The sequence below is a fragment of the Falco naumanni genome, chromosome 11 (genome assembly GCF_017639655.2).
Source record: "Falco naumanni isolate bFalNau1 chromosome 11, bFalNau1.pat, whole genome shotgun sequence".
Lineage (NCBI taxonomy): Eukaryota > Metazoa > Chordata > Aves > Falconiformes > Falconidae > Falco > Falco naumanni.
This window is the reverse complement of record NC_054064.1, coordinates 24056913-24076268: the sequence shown is the minus strand read 5'-3', so window position 1 is coordinate 24076268 and position 19356 is coordinate 24056913. Positions and strand designations below refer to the sequence as shown.

The 19356-nt window shown below is 61.8% G+C and overlaps 3 protein-coding genes across 4 annotated transcripts; 1 reads left to right on the top strand and 2 right to left on the bottom strand.

Annotated features, from left to right (window-relative positions):
• Nucleotides 1-1134: 1134 nt before the first annotated feature.
• BTBD19 (BTB domain containing 19) lies at nucleotides 1135-8332 on the bottom strand. The gene is made up of 8 exons (XM_040611369.1): nucleotides 8124-8332; nucleotides 5911-6148; nucleotides 5419-5472; nucleotides 3879-3938; nucleotides 2539-2607; nucleotides 2107-2238; nucleotides 1782-1907; nucleotides 1135-1682 (listed from the first exon to the last, which is right to left on the bottom strand). The coding sequence occupies exons 1-8, from the start codon at nucleotides 8330-8332 to the stop codon at nucleotides 1548-1550; spliced, it is 1023 nt and encodes a 340-aa protein (XP_040467303.1). The 3' UTR covers nucleotides 1135-1547.
• Nucleotides 8333-10172: 1840 nt separating this feature from the next.
• On the top strand, nucleotides 10173-10843 carry DYNLT4 (dynein light chain Tctex-type 4). Its single transcript, XM_040609916.1, is given in 2 exon segments — nucleotides 10173-10281; nucleotides 10284-10843. Coding segments are annotated over 2 exon segments (663 nt in total). The 5' UTR covers nucleotides 10173-10178.
• An 847-nt stretch (nucleotides 10844-11690) lies between these two features.
• PLK3 (polo like kinase 3) lies at nucleotides 11691-18981 on the bottom strand. Of its 2 annotated transcripts, none has more exons than XM_040611287.1 (15): nucleotides 18746-18981; nucleotides 17869-17976; nucleotides 17666-17782; nucleotides 17103-17232; nucleotides 16928-17015; nucleotides 16319-16414; nucleotides 15427-15622; nucleotides 14961-15087; nucleotides 14456-14565; nucleotides 14259-14388; nucleotides 14067-14150; nucleotides 13710-13872; nucleotides 13452-13581; nucleotides 13125-13232; nucleotides 11691-12735 (listed from the first exon to the last, which is right to left on the bottom strand). In XM_040611287.1, exons 1-15 carry the CDS (start codon nucleotides 18896-18898, stop codon nucleotides 12541-12543), a joined length of 1935 nt encoding a protein of 644 aa, XP_040467221.1. In that variant the 5' UTR covers nucleotides 18899-18981; the 3' UTR covers nucleotides 11691-12540. The 2 variants fall into 2 exon arrangements, with proteins under 2 accessions (XP_040467221.1, XP_040467222.1); XM_040611288.1 differs by having other exon boundaries at nucleotides 14259-14376.
• Nucleotides 18982-19356: the final 375 nt, after the last annotated feature.

Here is a 19356-nt window from a genome sequence, read left to right as displayed (position 1 = left end):
TTTTTAAGCTTATTTTAAAAGATTTATTTCTTCAGCCTACAGCCCCGCCCAGCTGCCCGGGGTGCAGGCAGGGAGGGGGCAGCCCCTTTGCCGGTACGGGGCTGCCCACCGGAGGCAGTGGGAGCCCAGGGTAGGGGCACACACCTGGTCCATGCCCCGGCTCCACGGGGTGCTGGGCGGCCACGGGCAGCTCACCCCTCTCCGGTGTGCGGCTCCGTGCCTCAGTTTCCCCACTGGCGAACACGGGAGGGCTGGAGATCAGGGATGTGCCGCGGCGGAGCCAGGGAGCCTGTGGTTTCCACCACACGGGCAGGGTTTTGCGGGGGGTTTGTGTGTGTGTCCTTGGGGTGGTCCTTGCTGTCCCCGCACGTCAGGGCTGTCCCCAGGCCAGCCTCTGTCCCTGTCCCCAGCCCCATCCCGGGCACCGTCTGCACCATTACCCAGCACTTTAACTCCAGCGGTGTTTGCTGTGCCCATGGCCCCAGCCCCCCCGGCCCCCAGACACTGCCACTGAGCTGGGGTGGCCCTGGGGACCCCGTCCCCGTGCCAGGCGTGGGCACGGCGGGCAGCTCCCCCCCCCCAACACGCCATCTAAGTTATTTATATCAAAGAGAGCAAAGGTTTATTTTTGTAGTTTGTACAGGCGGTAGTGGGGACCGAAGGTTTATTTTTAAAGAGTAAATATATATATTATATATAAATTACCTGCCGTGTCTAGCCCTTTCTTCTGGGGGGCAGAGGTGGCGGGGGGGGGAGGGATGCTTGAGACAGACCCTGCTGTGTGCACACATGCAACGGGATGTGCAAACGTGCAAGGAGGGGCGCACAGTGTGGAGTGGGGTGTGTGGCGGGGGGTGTGTGTGCTGTCAGCCTGTCCTGCACGTGTCCCCAACCCCGGAGCCATGAGGGGCTGGGGGCTGCTGGCAGGGCTTGGGGTGAGGTTCCGAGGGTGGGGTGGGGTGGGGGGGAGATGTCACTGGCATTGGTGCAGCGGTGCTGGGTGGGTGCAGAGATGCCAGGGTCTCCCCTTCCATTTGCCCCCCCGCGCCCAAGCCCCAGGCTCCCCATCCCATTGAGCCCCCGCCTCCGCCGCTGCCACGGGGGGGGGGGGGGGGGGGGGGGGGGGGGGGGGGGGGTTGTCCCGGTGCCAGCGCCCCGCCCGCTGCAGCACCGCCCCGCTGCCGGGGGGGGGCAGCACGGCGCCGGGGAAGGGCCCGCCTGGTGGGGGCGGGGGCAGCAGTCGGGGGGGGGAAAGGGGGGGGCTCACCCTGCGGCCCCACCGCCCCCGGGGTCACTGCCCTCCTCACTGCCACTGGATGTCCTCACACGCCCCGCCATGGCCCAGCTCCGACCCCCCCCCGGTCCCCCCACCATTTCTGGGGGTCACCTGGGCATCCTGCCCTGACCCCAACGCTGTGGCACGGGGCAAAGCCCTTCACTGGTGCTCTCGGCCCCGGCAATGTCAGCCCCGCTGCAGGGCACCCGGCCGGGGGGCACTGCCGCTGCCCAAGCCCCCTGCTCGGGCTGGGGGCACCTCGGTGCTGGCCCTACTTGGCGTGTGGGCCCAGGTGCCGGTGGTGGTCGCGGGGCCGCGTGCCACGGCGGGGCCGGCAGAGGCGCGAGGGCACCCCGCTGCCCTTCCGCAGCGCATGGGACCGCCAGGCCGCCGCGATGCTCTCCACCTACCGGGACGGGGAGAGGGACGGGGACATCAGCGTGGCCACAGCATGGTTCCCCCCCAGAGATGAGCCACGGCACCCCGAGAGGAGGCAGCAACTCACCGGGATGAGCAGATCCCGCTGGTTGTGGCTCTCCAGTGTCACCAGCTCGCTGGGTGCCAGCAAGGGCAGGCGCAGCTCCCGCACGGGCAGGGCGGCCACCTCGGGCACCGGGCGCTCTAGGACGGCCTGCCAGCCAGCGGGATAGGCTGGTGATGCCCTGGGCACCACAGGGTGTTTGGGGGGAAGCGAGACAGCCCTGGGGCTCAGGGACAGGGTGCCTGTGTTCCCTGCCTGGGCTGGTGGGAGTCCAGGCACCCCTGGGTGGGTCTGCCTGGGGGTGGCCAGCCAGAACCACCACCCCCGGTCACTGCCACGTTGCACTCACCGAGCTGACGTGTGCCCACTCCCGCACAGCCTGCACCAGGTCCAGCTCATCCACAGCCAAGCGGTCGCTGCGCAGCACCTGCGCCAGCACCACGTCGGACAGCTCGTGGAAACCCTGTGTTCGCACCACCTCCTGCCAGCACACCGCGGCGCTGGTACCAGGACCCCCACACCACTCCTCCCTCCGCTCCATAGGCCATCAGACCCAGGCACCCCCCTACCCAGACCCCCATCCCCTGGCACGCCCCCAGCCAGCCTCTACCTGGCACCCAGCACTGTCTCCCCCACCACCCTTTGCTCCCTTTCCGCCCCTGCCCAGCCTCCAGCCACCCCATTCCTCAGGGCTGCACTCCCCTGCCACACGCTGTGTCCCCCGCTGCTGCCCATGCCCTGGGGTACCCCATCCATGCTCCCCCATCATTCACAGCCGTACCGCAGTGCAACCCTCGATGAAGGCCAGGCAGTGCTGCTGGAGGTCTGCCTGCCCGTAGGTCACTGCAGCCTGTGGGACAACACAGACACCTGCAAGGGGGTCTGGAGCAGGAAGGACCCCCTCACCAAAGCCCTACAGAGACAGGCACGCCCAGGGACCCAGGTGAAGTGAGTATCCCCGTGCTTGGGTGCCACAGTGCGGGTATGGTGTGGAAGGGGCACCAAGGACCTCCTCCTTTTCTGGCGTGCCCAACAGCAAAAGGTTTGGTGGCTCCACCACCCACAACCGTCACCCAGCCCCACCGTCTGCAGGAAGCATCTGATTTTCCACTGCTCCTTGATGATGTCACCCATCCCTGGGAGAGCAAAGGGCCCTGGCATCAATCTCACAAGGCCACACTGCAGGGACATGTAGCCATCCATCCCCAGCGCTCCTTGCATGGGCACAGGGTCAGCTTAAAGCCCCACTATGCTCCATAGCTGCCCCATAGCTGCCATCTCCCAGTGCAGCAGGAATCTGGGGTCCTCTCATCCTCACCCAGCCCTACCCAGCGATGCTCATCCCAGGGCTGGCATGGCCCATCTGGGCATCAGGAGGACACATCCCTGTCCCCTGTGGTGGCAGCCCCTGCATGCCAGGGTACTTGGTACCAGCACAGGCAGGGCAAGCACGGCCTCCCTCACATCAGGGGACTGGTGTTGATGCAAGCAGGGAGGAAGGTGAGATGTTTTCTTCAAATTTGTTTTGTTCTGGGGTTTTGGGGGGTTTCTGTTTGTTTCCTCCAGGCCAGTTTTAGATCTGTTTATGCCGTGGTGGTCTGGCACCACCGCTGGTGGAAACTTCTGTGCTCTGGGGCTGACATTTTGCCGCCCCAAGAGCATTATTTCAGCCAGTGGGAGATGGAACAAACGCCCCTTCTGTGGGGAGCAGGGTCCCATCAAGCACCGTGGCAGGGCCACTGGGGCTCCCCCAAGGCTATTTTTAGGTGCCCCAACTCTTAGCAGGTTTTTTTGGTACTGGCCTCAAAACCATGTGAGCTCCCAGAAAACCAGTGCCTCCCAGTTTCATGCAGATGATGGCAAGGTCCTGGCACCGGGGAGCTTGGGCCAGCCCTGCTCAGAGCAGCATGAAGATACTTCCCTGCCAGGCTGTGGTGGCCCTTGTGTTCCTTGCAGCCTGGTACAATGTGCCCAGGAGCTGGCAGGGCAGCCGCTGAGCCAGGGGTGGGTAGGAAATCCTGCCCCACCATCCAGCCGAGAGCAGGAGGGTCTGGCCACCTCCTGCCCCAAATCAGACGGGTTATATTTGACCCCCTGTGACACCACTGGGGTCACACTCACCTGCAGGGCCTCACAGACCTGCTCCACACTCAGCGTGTCCTTGATGAACTTGACGCAGAGCTGGAAGGTACATGGGGAGAGGATGAGTATGGTGGAAACCCACCAGCACCACAACCACCCTCAATTCTCAGCAAGTCCTGAACCCCCCAGGATATGGGACATGGGGTGGAGGCACAGCCAGCCCCCCAGTGTTTCGTGAGGCAGTGGGGTGGGCTGTGGGATGAGGGCTTGTAGCACAGCCTGTGGACAGCCTGCCAGGGCACTGATTTAGCCAGGGACTGAGCCTGATGTAGTGAAACCCCAGCCAGCCTCATAGCCCCAGGTGGGTCACTTAACCCTGACCATTGTCACCAGCTGTGCTCTGCCACAGGGGACAGCCCTGGTGCCAGCTGCAGCGAACTGGGGGTGACCCCAACTTTGCCCAGCTCTGCCTGCCAGCTGCTCTCTGCCTATGCCTGCTGGGGGACCAGCATCTCCGGCTGCAGCTCACACACGGGTGATGCAGCCAGACAGGCATGTCTGTCAGGGAGCAGGACTTCCCTCCTGCCCATCTCAGCTGCGTCGGTCAGTCCAGCGCAAAGGGGTCAGAGCCCCCGGGGAATCCAAGGGGATGTGACATGCAGGAAGGAGCCATCAGCTGGAGCAGAAGGGCCCTGAGTCATTGGCAGGAGGGACATGAGGTCACCCTGCAGCTGGGGACGCAGCCAGGGCCCTCCCCGGCTGTCCCTGGTCATCCCCTTTCCCTCCCACCCCTCCTCTACGGCTCTCCCTGCTGCAGCTCATTCCCTGAGGATGCATTTGCTGCGTGGCGGGGCGCGGCTGGAGCACCGGGTCCCCCTTTTTTGCGACACCGTTTGTGCCCTTTCCCTGCCCAGCCAGCTGTTCGACAGCCCTGTGCCACATCTGGGCTTCTGCTGACCTTGTCCCCCGCAGGGTGACGGGGCAGGTCCCGCCGCCTCGACGCACCGCTCAGCCCCTCCGCAGGGTCCCTCCCGGCGCGGTGGGAAGGGAGGGGAAGTCCGGGCGCGAGACGGCAGGTCACGCGATCAGCCGCAATTAAGGAATCATTGATGACGTGGCCTGGCCACCCTCCCCGACGCAGAGCTGCTCCAGCTCCCTGCGCCTCCTTGTCTGGCTGCCTCCCCTGCTTTTCACTCGCTGCTGCCTTCCCGAAGCGGCACCGGGCAGGGGTGCTGAGTGCTCCCCAGGACCAGGGCTTTCCCTACGGCGTCATCCTGCCAGCTGACCGGAGGGCAGCGTGGGCGATGGCAGAGGGGCTTTCTGCCGTGTGGAGGCCCCGTGTCCTTCCCCGGGATTCCCCAGCCCCTGTGGGGCTCCCGGCCGGTGCTGCACCCCCTCAAGGGAGATCCCACCGGAGAGACCCTCTGGGATCGAGAAGCAGGGGCTGAGCCTACACTGGACCCAGCTGATGCTCCGTGGTGCCATCCTCAGAGCCACCAGCCACGCAGGGACAATCTTGGGGGGCTCCTCAGCACGGGGGCACTTGGGGACCACCCCCCCAGTGTAAGCAGGGCCATACCTTGCACAGGTCCTGCAGGCCATACTCCACCGACGAGGTCAGCACCTCCAGCGCCTGCAGGCAAGACAGACCTTGTGAGCATCGGTGTGCAGGGCCACAGACAGGCATGGCAACCCAGGGGCCAAGGGCATGTGTCCTCCTGCCCCTCTGGGAGCTCCCAGATGGGACATGGAGGGGCAAGGGGCTGCCCCATGGGGGCATACAAAGGTGTCCTGCTCTGGTGTCCCCATTCCCAGCACCTAGGGTGTGCACAGCCAGCTGTCCCAAGATTGGGGCAGACACATGTAAGACAAGGTGCTCTGGACTCCCCACTGTGCTGTGCTGAGACCCCACACTTATTACACTGTTAGCCAGTCAGAAAGCATCATTCAGACCACCCCCACCACCACCTTTGGCACCCCAGGAGCTGCAAAGCACCTTGTGCACCTGCATCCCCCCCTTGTCCCTCTCACGCCCATGGTCCCCGCCAGCCCCAGCCCCAGCCCCACTCACAATGCAGCTGTTGAGAGTGACGCTGTTAGTGTAGAGGAACTCGATGACGGCCAGGAAGACCTCAGGCTGCACATTTCCCAGGATGAAGGGGCCCTGGGGTGGGATGTTGCTGGGGGACTCCTCACTGTCCACCGGCCCCTGGCTAAGCATCCCCTGGAAAGCCTGGCAGCGGCACGCCAGCACACAGCGGTGTGCAAACACCTTCTGCTGCTCCTGACCCACCACGAACGTTACATCGCTGTGGGGGAGAGAGGACCATGAGGGATGGGGTACCTGGGAAGCCAGAGGACAAGATGCCCTGGGGCTGGGACAGGGCACATGGACAGGCACTGGCTGGGTGCCTGTCCCAGCAGGGTAGTGCCCTTTAGTTTTAACTGAGGGACTTTTCCCAGCAGAGGCAGGGAGGGGTCCTTGCTGGTGGCTCCCTGCAGCCATCTGAATGCTGCAGGCAGGGTGAGCAAGACAGGTCCTCTGGAAAGCACAGACAGCCACGGATGCTGGCACAGAGCAGGGCAGAGAAAGGCCAGGGACAGGTGGAGAAAGTGGCTTTCTCTTTTGGCACAACAGAGCTGGGGAAAGCTGGCTGTCACCAGACTCAGCCTCCTTGACTCACAGGAACTGACTCATAGGCTCAGGGATGTAAATCTTCCAGCATCAGCAGGGCTGGCACTGGCCCTCCCAAGGCCTGCAGGAGGGGTCAGCTTGTGCATACTGGGGCACAGGGTCCATCCTGCTGACCTGGTCCCCCATAGCCCCCCAGCATGGCTCCCCAGCATTGTGGCCCCAGGAAAGGAAGGCAAGATTGGAGGAAAGGGAATGGGCAAAGGGGCAGGGAGTCTCCAGCCTGTGCGCACCATGCAGCCATGGCCCATCCATCACTTTGTCCCCTCCTCCTCTCTTCCTCCATCCCAGCAGGGCAATGAGCAGAAGACACGCCACCCAAACTCTAGCGGTCATGAGGCTGTGAGTATACTCACGGCCTGACCCTCACAGGGAGATAGATGTGCCCACCAGAGGGAAGAGCATCTAGAACATTCTGCACATCTGTCCAGCTACACACAGCTGGGGTGTGCTGGGCAGTGTGAGCAGAGCCCAAAAGGTCCTCCATGACTGCTGCTGCAAGGGGACTGAAATAAACTGTTCCATGGCTATGGTCCACAGGACCAGAGGAGGAAGCATGGTGCAGGCTGTGAGATGTGGGATACAGTCTGCAGTTGTGGGATGCAAAGTCTGGGATGCAGGCTGAAGCATGGGTGTAGAATGAAGGTTGCAGGATGTGAGATGCAGAACGAAGGTTGCAGGATGCAGAATGAAGCCTGCAGGCTACAGGAGGAAGGATGCAGGATGAAGTTGATGGATGCGGAGTGCAGATCTCAGGTTGCAGGATGCAGGACAAAAGGTGTGAGATGCAAGATGTGAGCAGCAGGATATGGGCTGGGGATGACCAGGCACTGGCAGCCGCTTCCCCACTGCCTGATGCTGTGGGTGGGGAGTTTTCACTGGGATTTCTCTTCTGGGTAGCCAAAAATTTCAGCAGGGATGGGGATTTCCTCAGATAGCACTGGCATTTGTGCCAGGTCTCAGCATGAAGCAGGCGAAGAGGACCACACAGCTAGCCAGCTGCCAAGCAGGACAGACCGTGTAGGTGGGAGGTGGCCAAGGCAGTGGCTTTCCATCTCCACTCCGCACTCCAGGGGGAGGTAACAGGAATACCAGGTGCTGTGACAGGGCCAGCCAGGCTGCTGCCTGCCTTCCAGGGTGCGAGGAGCTTGGAGATGTCGAAGGACAGTACTGGTGAAGCTGGGGTGGGAAAGGAGCTGAACACAGGCGGCTGCCCCTGGGCAGCACAGTGGCTGCAGTACCCCCACTCCTGGCAAGGGCAGGACCCCCAGCGCAGGGTTTAGCCTGCGACGCTGCCTTACCCTGCTGGCACCGTGCACCCGGGGACCTTCCCTCCTCTGGACAGCCGGTGGCTGTCCCAGGGGGATACACACCCGGCAGCCCTGGGGGCTCCTGCTGCTGTGCAGATGTGGGGGGAGTGCTGCAAAAGCCGTGCGGGATGTCCCCACCATGCCAGATCCCCGGGGCTCCCGCACTGCCCAGGGGCTCCAAACCCCCCCGTCAGGGCTTGGGACCGCAGGAAAACAGCACGGAGCAGGCACTGGGGGCTTCGGCATGGCTGGGGGGGGGTGATGCCCCCCCCGGCCCCTCACCTGAACTGGGGGTTGTTGACCAGAGTGCGGAGGGCGGCGGTGAAGGCTGCCGCTTCGCCCTGCAGCTGCGCCGAGCAGAGTCCGGCCATGGGCTGCCTTGGGGAGGGCGGCGGAGGAAGGCGGCGCAGGCAGGCGGGAGGCAGGCCGGAGGCAGGCCGGCCTGGGGAGGCTGCTGGGAGGAGGCTGCCGCGCTGTACGACATGGCCCATTGCTAGGGAAACCTGGCAGGCAGCACGTGGCCAGGCAGCCAGGCAGGCAGAGAGGGGGTGGCGAGCGGCAAAGCCCACCCTTGCTGCTAAGGCAGCTCCGTCTGGGTGTTTTGCTGGACTGGATCGGAGTGGGGAAGCAGCCCTGGATCTTGATGTGATTAGCATCTCCCCTGCCACGGCTTATGGCACAGCCCCAGCACCTCCAGCTGCCCTCCAGCCTGATGGCTTTGCTGCAGAGGAGCCCGTGGATGGGGCAGATAGGGGTGAAGGGAGGTAGGTAGCTGGGATTTTGGAAAAGGCAACACATGCACAGGTTAAATGCAGAAAGATCACTCCCATGTCCACATGCACAGTCCCTGTGGAAAGCTGCCAGGCATGGCTGGGTCGCCGGCACCAGCAGTGGAGCAAACTTGAGCCCAGAGGGGAGATCTGCCTCCTGAAACAGCAAAAGCTTTCTCTCCTGCTGATGCTCCAGGCCAAAGCCCTGCAACTATCATGGCTGCTTAGGACACAAGCAATCACAGCCAAAAAGCATAACCAGCCTCACCCAAACCCAAACCAAGAGCTGTGCCAGGGGATGCCCCATCCCCTTTCTCCCAAGTCTGACTGGCCCCAGACAACCTGCATGCAGGGATGTGGGGAGGGTGCCCACAGAGGGACCCCACCTCTGCTTGCCAGCAGTGGTGGGAGCAAGAGGGAGGAGCAGGGCCCACAGCAAGTGCGGCACCCTGAGGGAACGGGGTCCAGCTGCCAGCGTGCTTGGCAGCGCTAGTCAGCGTCAGGCTATAAATACCTCTGACGGGAGATAGAAACACAAAAGGCATCTCCACTTTCCTCAAATAGCTCAGCAGCCAGGCCAGACAAAGGCACATTGATGGGGCGGCTGTGGCGTACCAGCTGGGCTGGGCTCCGCCAGCAGAGAGAAACCTCGCCCGGGGTCAGGAGCCCCCAGCAGAACTGCGCTCTGGAGCAGGGCATTGTGGCAGCAGAGCAGGGCTGCACCTGGTGAGTGCTCACCCGCTCAAACTTTCCTTTGGTGCAGGGGAATAAGTACCCAAAAGATGCAGACCTCTGGGTAAAATCAAGCTGCTGGAGGTCCCAACCCCTGTGCAGCCCATAGCTGGGGTGCAAAGTGGTGATCCCAGTGGTTTTTCTTCACCCCTTGCTCTTCCTTTGCACATTCAACGTCAGCAAATATTGTTCAGGCTGGCAGAGCAGCCAAGGCTGGAGGACATGTGCTTGGAGCAACCATGTCCCTATGCTGGCACAGCTGGAAACACAGACAAGGCAGGAGTAAGGGGATTGTGCTGTCCAGGGACCAGGAAACAAGGAGTTACAGAAGCCGTGCCCTGGAGCAGCCCTGGGGAGTTGCAGTGTCACATAGCAACTCTTCACACTCCAGGAACACAACAGGTTCGCTGCCACTTGTGGGAGCAAGGTGGTCCTGGGCAGTTGGAAGCACATCAGCCAGAGACAAGTCCCCTGGTTTTACCCTGGCAGGGCAGGTGTAAGTATGGAACCAGATGCAGGCAGGAGGGCTGGGGGGGCTGGAGAGGGAGGAGCCACTCCCGGAAAGGCTGGGGATGCTAGAGCAGAGGGCTGGATGGACCACGCTTAGCTGCACCAGATCAGTTCCAGCTGGCTGAGGCTGCTGGGCAAGGGAAGGCAGCTGCCATGGTCTCCCCAGCCCCTCTGCATCCAGCCCTGCAGGGACCTGTGTGCCAGGACACATGGGATTTACAGAGGTCAGGGAGAAGCAATGCAGAAAGGTGGTGGAATAGAGAGGCTGGGGGAAAACCCACCTTCCCCTGACAACCGAGCCATGTCTCCTTTCCAGGCCACCCGTATGGCTGAGCAGCCCTCCCCAGAGGCAGGCCTGCCAGCCCAGGTGACTGCTGTAGACAGAACTGAAGCCCCTCTGCTCCGGGCCACCCGCCGTAGCTCCCAGCCCGGGGCACCGAGGAAGGCAAACCACAGCTCCTGCCCTCCCGCTGCAGCTCCATCCTCAACATGCTCCCAGCACCACTGGCCAGCCGCCGCAGCTCACTTGGGGCTGCCCCGGGGGGTAGGCGCCCCTCCATCGGGCCCTGGATGCTCCTCAGCCGTGTGAGCTTCTCTGGGCTCCCTCTTTTCCAGCCCATCCTCAAAACCCAACTCGAAAACACTTACAGGATGCAGCCAGACGAAGGCTGCAAGTTCAACGCAGGGCGGGTGCAGCAGGTGCTGGAGCGTGCCCTGGCCAGTGCCCTGGGGACCATGGTCTATAGCCCCCAGGGCAGTGCCTTGCTAGCCCAAAGCCTGGCCGAGCTGCTGCAGAGCCAGGTGAAGGAGGTGGTGCCACCCCGCTACAAGCTGGTCTGCCATGTGCTGCTGGGCCAGCGGGGCCAGCAGAGCCTGTTGGTGGCCAGCCGGGCACTGTGGGACCCTGAGAATGACAACTTTGCCTCTACCACCTTCTCCAATGCCTCGCTGTTTGCTGTGGCCATAGTGCATGGGGTCTACTTTGAATAGTGCCTGCCTCTCCCTCCACCCAGCCTTGCAGAGCTGCAGGGGGAAAGCAGCTGAAATAAACAGATACTCTCCAGCTGTGGCTCATACCTGAAGTCTTTGGCCATGGCGTGCGCAGGGGGCAAGGTATGGATGCACCTCAGTGCCCTGATGCTCACTGCAGCCCCCAGCCTGGGCTCACACCCACACTATACCTCCTACTACCATAGACTGCAGAAAGACCCAAGCTGCAGCAAATACAACCCAAAAGGCTGCACTGCTCTGGAACAGGCAGCTGCCCAAGGCTGTGCCACAGGGAACAGCCCAGGCTGCTTCCCACAGCACAAGCTGCTCCTAGGCAGATTGATTACACCAGTGCTGGGGAAGGAGGTGACAGACCACCTTCAAAGCAAGCTCATGGAGCAGATTAAGTCCCTCCTCTTTCCTGGCTTCATTCCCAGCTCATATCCCATCACACCAGGTGTCATAGTGCAAGGACCCAGGCAACACACTCAGCCCAGGGGCCACAGCTCCTGCCTTCTGCAGCTCAGCAAAAGCATCAGAGCTACTGGGTTTGGTCCAAGCGCAGAAAGGGAATGATGGTTTGGCAGCAGCAAGGAGAAACTGAGGCAGCTCCAAGGCTCCACAGGCATCAGCAAGAACTAACTCCACCCTTCCTGCCAGCCCCAGGAAGGGCAGTGAAGGTACTCCATGGGCTCCTTACACCCATCCTGCCTCCCTGACCCCGTGCCCCAGCAACAGCCAGTGCCAAGAGGGGGTCTTGCCTGACAGGCAGAAGCAGCCCTGGAGTAAGGATTAAGATAATGACAAAGCCCTTGTGCAGCCCCAGGTCCAAGCAAGGCAGATGCAGTTTGACCTTACACAAGTTTTTATTAAGGTGAGTCAGGGACAGGGGAGCTGCACATAGACAGATCAACAGGAAAATAAATAATTCCATATAAATAAGACACATAAATAGTCCCCCATGGCAGAGACTGCCTTGAAACAAGAAACCTCCCCAGGTCTCAGCAAGGGCTTCTCCAGGCAAGCCCTCTAATCCTATCCCCCCCACCCATTATCAAACCTCAGGTTGTACCAGACAATTCACAATTTGGAAGCCAACAGGGCATGGCTGGGCCCAGCACAGCCCCCTCCTTAGTGTAGCAGTTGTGGAGTAGTACACACCAGCCCACGCAGCCCCTGGCAGGGCAGGCAGTGCCCTTCACCCCTGTCCACCTCTGGGAAGAGGTTTTCCCTATCCCACAGCAGCTGAGCCTTCATGTCAAGGCTGTGCTGGTCCTCTCCATGTCATGCAGAGGGTCTGTGCAACTGGTGCATCACCCTGGGCAAGGCAGCCCAAGCCCTCACTGCAGGCAGCTGCCAGCCAGGGCACAAACAAGGCACAGCCAGTCCCAAAGCTGGCTGCAGGGCACTCACCCACCCCCACCCCCGTGCCACCCCAGTCCACTCCGAGACCAGCACAGCCACAGCAGGAGCTGCCAGCAGGAAGGCAGCAATCAGCAATCTCCCAGAGTCAGGAAGCAGCAAGGATGACCAGACCTGCTGCTGTAACTACATCCACATGTCTTAGTCCAGAATCCAGCTAAGCACCAGGATACAGGGTGCCCAGGTGGGCAGCAAGCACCACAACATACCTCCCATCCAGTAGGAGGGCAGGGGGAGACCTCTACATCCAGAGAGGGTCCCCCCAAGGTCCCATGCTAGGCCTCAGCCTGTTCTTGGAGGAGCTTGAGGATGTATTCGAGGCGGTAGTGGAGCTCAGGAGAGCAGCCCAGCTCCTGGATGCTGCACAGCTTGTAGGTGTAGGAGTTGCGCTCACGGTTGATGTAGGTGACAAGGCAGGACTGGTCAGGTTTGCTAATGATCACCTTGGTGTGGTCATTGTAGAAGTTCACCTAGGAGGCAGGTTGGGCTTTGTTTAACCCATGCTTCGTGCAGCATGTTGGGAGCCAGGATGGAGCCACGCTTCCTGCCTCAACCCTTCCTGCCTCGACCCATTCCTCCTCCCCGACCTGCCCAGGAGTATCCCTGCTCCATGCCCCACGGCAGGAATGCACTAGCCCCAGCAATGGGGCAGACTGAGGCAGCCAACTGAAGTGTCATGTCCCCCATGGGCTGGACAAGCTGTGACCCAGCTCCAGGTACTGGAGCAGCACTCACAGCTGTTTTCATAGCTGGGCCCTGCGTTTGGGCTGTGGCAGACAAGATCTAACACAAGCCAGGAGTCCCCAGCTAGCCTCTTCCCCACGGGGGTCTGGGTATCTCCGCTGTGCCCAACACGTACCTGAAGGGTGCCGCTGCTGAAGAGCATGAGCAAGGCTTGCTCAGTCTTCACCCACTGCAGAAGTAGGGCAGGCTGCCCAAGGTCATCTATGCTGGGCAAGTCACCTCCCTTGGAGAGAAAGGTCTGTGTAAGCCACTGGTCCCATACATGGGAGCTCTGCCACCAGCATACACACAGCCAAACCTGGACACACCCCCAGATGGGTCCCCACTCCCAGGACAACTCTGGGTGTCCACCTGGCCATAGCCTGTGAGCAGGGAGTCCTGCAACCCCAAGCAGTGTGGTCAAGCCATGACCCAATGCCCAGCCCAGGATCCCAGCACCCACCTCCATGAGATGCTGCTCCATGTAGGATGCAAAATAGCACAAGACACTCATCTGTCCCTGCAGCTGCTCAGGGATGGCAGCCACAGAGAAAACAAGGTGTTTGTTGTTGGTCGGGTTGTAATGCACAGTCCTGGGAGGGAACAGACCATGAGTTTTGGGGCCAACCAGCACCAAACCCCACCCCTGGCACAGCCTCCCCTTGCCCCTTCCCACCAGAGGGGCTTCCCCAGAGACAGCAGCTCCTTCCCCACCACTTACCTGAGGTTGGGGGAAAGGGTCATGTGCGTGCCGTTGTTGAAGAGGACCCCGATGCTGCGGTTGGAGAGCTGGTAGCCAAAGCCGTATTTGTTGGAGTAATCCACCCACTTGCTCACCCAGACAAAATGCTCATGGCGGGCCAGGGAAGCTGGGTTTTTCTCCGCTGGTGGGGAAGAGGGGGTGAGCAGAGCAGGCAGTCAGCCCTCTGCCCACCTCACGCCCCAGGGGGGAGCAGACCCTCCTACAGCATCCTTTGGCAGCATTTAAGGTACCCCAAATAGCAGCCACACCTTCATTTCATGGTGAAGGGGATGCACAGCACCCTTGTCCCATCCCAAAGCAATCCAACCAGTTTACCTGGGGGCATGGAGGAGAGGCAGGTCCGCAGGAGCCGAACCGCTGACTCTATGATGGTAGAGGCAGTGATGCAGTCTTCAAAGGCTGTGGAGAGAAGATGACAGGCTGAGTCAAGCAGCCACACTATCAGCCAGGGCAGGGCAGGAAGCTCGGGGTAGGCTGGGGTGGCCTGGGCAGGTGGGTATTGCTCACCCTCACAGCTGCTGGCCATCGTCCCCCGGAGGGAAGGGGATGCAGACTTGTGAGAGGTCTCCTCTATCACTGTCTCCACAGGACTAGAGCTGGCACTGCGGCACGATATGGGGGTGACCTGTGGAGGGACCTGGCGTTATCACCATCCAGCCTGCTCCCCCAGAGAGGGGTGTGCACAGGCTCAGGAATGTTCTCACCTCATTCCCTTCCACTGCTTTATAGCTCATCTGCCGGTAGATAGAGGTCTTCATCAGCCCAGTGACCAGCCTGGAGATATCATCCTTGTCCTCCAAAGAGCCCTTCTTGGCTGAGAAGGGAGCAAGCAATAAGCACACTGCTGAGCACAGGGGATGAGGACATCTGGGCCACTGCTCCCAGTAGCTCAGCTCTCCCTCATCTGCTCCCATGCCTACAGCAGTGAGGACTGTGTCAGGCAGCTGCCTCCCACTTTCACTTCCCAGTTCTCATGCAGCACAAGGGTTTCCAGGAGGAACTGTCCCCATGTGTGGCAGCACAGCATCCGCTCTCCAGGCACACACCCATGTCAGGCCACCAGCATCAGAAGGGCAGGGGCAAGCCCAACTTTTACTGTCCCCAGGCAGGGGGTGCATGGAGACCCATCAGGACATCTCTCCAGGAGGAGCCCACTCCTCACTAGAGGAAGGGTCACACAGACACTCCTGGGCAAGTGTATGGACTCACCCTTGGATGACTTCTTCCCAAAAAGTGTCTTGGTGACTTTAGCAAACAGACTCTTTGCTGGGTTGGGGGGACTCAGCTCTGGAGGCATCACACAGCTGCTGGGAGGGAGCTTCTCAGGCGTGTAGCCCTGCAGAGAGGTCAAGGCAGAGGTTTGGTTTCCATAGCCCACATGCTCCAGGCAGAGCAGCTGCCCTGGGCTGACCACAGTCATTCAGAGCCTTCCTGACAGCCAGCTTGCATTTCCATCATGCCTTGACCCCACAACTAGCATCAGTACATGAAACAGCCTATGCCATAGGGACAAGGTGGCAGGAGCACACTAGGTCCCTCAGTTCCCCTGGCTGGCATTTGGACAGGACAGCAGCTGCTTCCTTTGAAGGACTGAGATTTGGGCTCAAAGGACAGCACCCTGCACTGCCCCAAATGCCTCATCCCACCTGGAGAAGGGTCAGGGCCACCCATTCACCTTGAAGAACTCATGGTCCAAGATCTCCTCAAGCGTGAGGCGGTCCTGGGGGTTGCGTCTGAGGATGCCAGCAATGAGGTGCTTGGCAGGCAGGGAGAGGAAGACGGGGAGGGTGTATTCCACCTGCTTGATACACCTGTAGGTCTCCTTGAGGTCAGAGGTCTCGAAGGGAGGGTTCCCACACAGCAGGGTGTACCTGGGAGGGGACACATGTGCCACTGTCACATCCCCACCAAGCTTGTGACTCAGCAGCACTTACAGCTAGGGAATTACTAGCACTAGGCCAGCCACACCTGGCTGGGAGCACCACTTCCAGCCGGGGTGGCCGTGCTCACATCCGGCCACGCTTCCTCCTAGCGACTGTTTAGAGCAACAGGCAAGGAGCCCCGGGGAAGGAAGCAAGGCTGGCAGGCAAAGGCTACCCCCTGCCACCACCGCTCCCATCCCTGGGCAGCTGCTGAGGCGGGGAGCAGCGCAGGAAGCTTGTGGGCAGGCCCAGCCGAGGGGCTGGATGTGCCGAAGCAGCACAGCAATCGCTCCCCAAACAGAGCCGCAGCTGCCACCAGCCACCAAGATTTTCTGTTCTTTATCAGGTTCACAGGGCAGTCAAGCCTGCTCTGACCCGGAGTCAAGCACGGCACAAGAACACCTGCCCTCTGCAGCTCTGGCTCGCGCAGCCCCCCGGCAGCCCCCGCTCTGCAGAGGGGCTGGGCAGGATCCAGCCACCCGCTCCCCTCCCTGTGCCTTTCAGCAGCCACCGCAAAGGCACGAGGCAAAGCACAAGAGGACTTGCAAGAGGACTTCCTCATTGGGGTGGCTCCGCAGCCCAGCCCCCCACCCCAACACAGGCAGGGCTGCCCAGCCCCCTGCCCCCCCAGAAGCACAGACTTACATGACACAGCCCAGAGACCACACATCTGACTCGGGCCCGTGGCCCTGCCTCAGCAGCACTTCTGGGGCCAGGTAGTTGGGGGTCCCACATATCGTCCTGTGGGGCAGAGCACCACGTCAGTACACGCTCTGCATCCCCTCACAGCCTCTCCCCTGTCAAGCCCTGCAATTTAGCTTGCCGCCTGTCCCCTCCTGCTCCATTTTGCTCTTTGTGGCTCAGAGCCCTCCCCCCATCTCGGAGCCCCATACAGACTCTCCAGCTCCCAGGGGTCAGGAGCAGCAGCTGCTCCTGGGGAGCCGGTGGGAAGTGCTTGTCCTAGAGCTGGGGAGGAACAGAGCCTTTGTGTCCCAGCCCCACGCAGCCGGCAGGGCAGCCAGGCAGGCACAATAGCGATAGTCAGCACATTGTTCTCTCCGACGGCTGCAAGCTTACTCCAGGAGAGGCCACAAAGCCCCTCCAGCCCCCTTGCCTTGCCTGCAGCTGGGACAGGAATTGCTCTCCCACCCCAGGAAGGGGCCCTAATGTTTCCTCTCCCCAGGCCAGGAGGGACCAGTCACCCCTCCACCCTCCCAGGAAGCTTCAGGAGGAAGAGTGAAACCTCAAACTTACTTTTTCTTCTGGTCAGAGGTATGCTGGAAAGCAGCTAGCCCAAAGTCCCCCACTTTCAGCTCCATGTTTTCATTAATGAAAAAGTTGCCTGCAAGTCAAGGTCAACACATCACCACAAGTCCCTCTGGGGCAGCCTGCTCCCCACACTGTGCCCTGCCTCAACCACAGCACTCACCAAGCTTGAGGTCTCTGTGCAGGATGCCCTTGAGGTGAAGGTATCTCAAGCCTGAGATGATTTGTTTGAGGTAATAGCGCACTTCAGGCTCCAGAAGAGTATGGCGGGCCTTCCAGATGTGGGCCAGGGACTGCAGAGGGAGACAAGGCAGCTTGATGATAGCAGGCAGGGAGAACAGGCAGCCCTGCTGACTAGGCATAGGGCAGGCAGGGTCAAAGCCAGTTTTTCCAGAAGTTGCACATCCACAAATAATCCTTCTTCCACAGCCATGACCTCAGACTCCCCACACAAGGTTGAGGTTGTTCAGCAGAGCCAGGGGAACAACTGGATTTATGGTGGCCCCACCAGGAGCTACAGGCTTGCAACAAGAACAGGCAGCCAGCAGTGTCCCCAGCACCATGCAAAGCCACACGGCTTATGGCTGAGCTCAGGGGGTGCAACAGAGCTGGCAGCAAGGCAACCCAGGAGAAAGAATGCTAACAAAGCGCCTCAGATAAAGCTGCTTCAACCAGCTATGGCTCTGCTAGGAGATCCTTTGACAAGGAGGCCACACCAGTGCTCACCTTCCTACTGCAGTGCTCCAGGAAGATGTAGATGCTCTCTGCATCCTCAAAGTAGTGGGAGAACTTGACAATGTGCTTGTGGTGCAAGTCCCGGTGCAGCTCGATCTCATTAGCTATCTGAAAGGGAGCAGTAGTACCGGGTGAGTACAGGGCACCCACTGCACCCCACCAGGCCAGCAGCCCACCAGCCCCATGGCACCCACCTTCTCCCGCTGGTGGGGTTTAGCCACCCGGCTGTGAGGAATGACCTTCACAGCATAGGTTTTGTTGCTGGAGAGGTCCGTCATTTCGTAGCATCGGGCAAACCCACCCTGCGAGGGAAGAGGTGGTTATGGATGGGTAACAGACTGCTCCTCGCCCCTGCCTGCTCACAAGCCTCCTCCGTTCCCTTGCAGCGCAGCCCTGCGAGCATCACACGCTCCTTCCTGCTGCATCGCCCACTAAGATCTGAACTGTGATGCTCTCAATCAGAGATTTTCTTCACCCAGTTTCTGTAAAACCTTCAGGGCGTTTTTCCTCCCGTCACGGCCGGATTCTGCATCTTTCCACATGACAGATCGACCTGGAAAGTCCTGCGCAGGGCGGGAGGCCGGGGACCGGAGGCCACCGAAAGGCAGCCCCATGGAGACAGGTTTTTCCTGCCGTGATGTCAGCCTCCCATCTGCACACTCAGCCGCCGAGCGCGCCCGGGCCGGGCTGGGAACCGGCACCCGCCTCCCACACACGCCGCCGGCAAGGGGAGGAAGGGCACCCCTGGGAACCGGGGCACCCGCCGGCCCACACACACCCCGCGGGGCGCCCCGAAACCGATGTGGCCCCGATAGCCGGCGCGGCACGCAGCCAGCCCGGTGATTCACGGCTCCCAGCGCTGCCGCGGGCCCGCCGGGAGAGGCGGGGAGGGCGGGGGCGGCCGGTAGCAGCCGAGGGGCCGCATTCAGCCCCGGGCCGCCCCAGAGGGTGGTCGAGCCGGCGCACAGCCCCCGCCCCTCCCCGCACCGGCTCCCAGCCCCACTCCGCCCGGCACAGCCCCGGCCGGTGCCCCCCGCGGCGGCTCGCGCCCCCAGCCCCGTCCCCCGGTACCTTTCCCAGCAGGCGGCCCTTGCTGTAGGAGCGGCCGGAGATCGGGTCGGTGACGATGCGGGTGGTCCCGGCCGCGCGGTGCGGGGGCGCCGGGGCGGGCTGCGCGGGGAGGCAGGCGGCGGGGAAGGGCGGGAAGAGCCCGGTAGGCTCCATGGCGGGCGCGGAAGACGGCGGCTCGCGGGGCTGCTCGGGCGGGTCGGCCCCCGCGCACGTGGCCCCGCCGGCGCGCGCTGCTGTCCCGGGAATCCCGCTGGCTTTATCAATGGGCGCGCTGACGTCACCCGAGGGGCCACGCCCCCGGGCGGCCCCGCGCCGTCCTTAAAGCGACCGCCGCACGGCGGAGGGGGGTGGGGGGTGCTGTGCACCCACTCGTGCGCCTTTGCTGTGGTGTCTCGGGGGGAGCCTAGCCACGGTCCTGCTGCTTCCCACGGCACGGGGCCCCCCATGTATCCACAGCCCCTTCCCGGCACAGGGGCTCCCCAAAAGCTGCATGCCCCCCTCGACACAGAGACCCTCCAGACAGGCAGCCCCCCCCCTTGACACAGAGACATCCCCCCGAACAGGCAGCCCTCCTTGATGCAATAGCCCCCCCCAGACAGGCAGCCCCCCCT

Excerpts from the sequence above, each read along its gene's own strand:
- PLK3 (XM_040611287.1), bottom strand. The coding sequence starts at position 18,898 with ATGGAGCCTACCGGGCTCTTCCCGCCCTTCCCCGCCGCCTGCCTCCCC. Across the intron at positions 17,233-17,665 it reads TGGAGCACTGCAGTAGGAAG|TCCCTGGCCCACATCTGGAA; the intron begins GTGAGCACTGGT and ends CTCCCTCTGCAG. Across the intron at positions 12,736-13,124 it reads TCAGCAGCGGCACCCTTCAG|GTGAACTTCTACAATGACCA; the intron begins GTACGTGTTGGG and ends CCTGCCTCCTAG.
- BTBD19 (XM_040611369.1), bottom strand. The coding sequence starts at position 8,332 with ATGGGCCATGTCGTACAGCGCGGCAGCCTCCTCCCAGCAGCCTCCCCA. Across the intron at positions 2,608-3,878 it reads AGGTCTGTGAGGCCCTGCAG|GCTGCAGTGACCTACGGGCA; the intron begins GTGAGTGTGACC and ends GTTGTCCCACAG. Across the intron at positions 2,239-2,538 it reads TCATCGAGGGTTGCACTGCG|GAGGTGGTGCGAACACAGGG; the intron begins GTACGGCTGTGA and ends GTGTGCTGGCAG.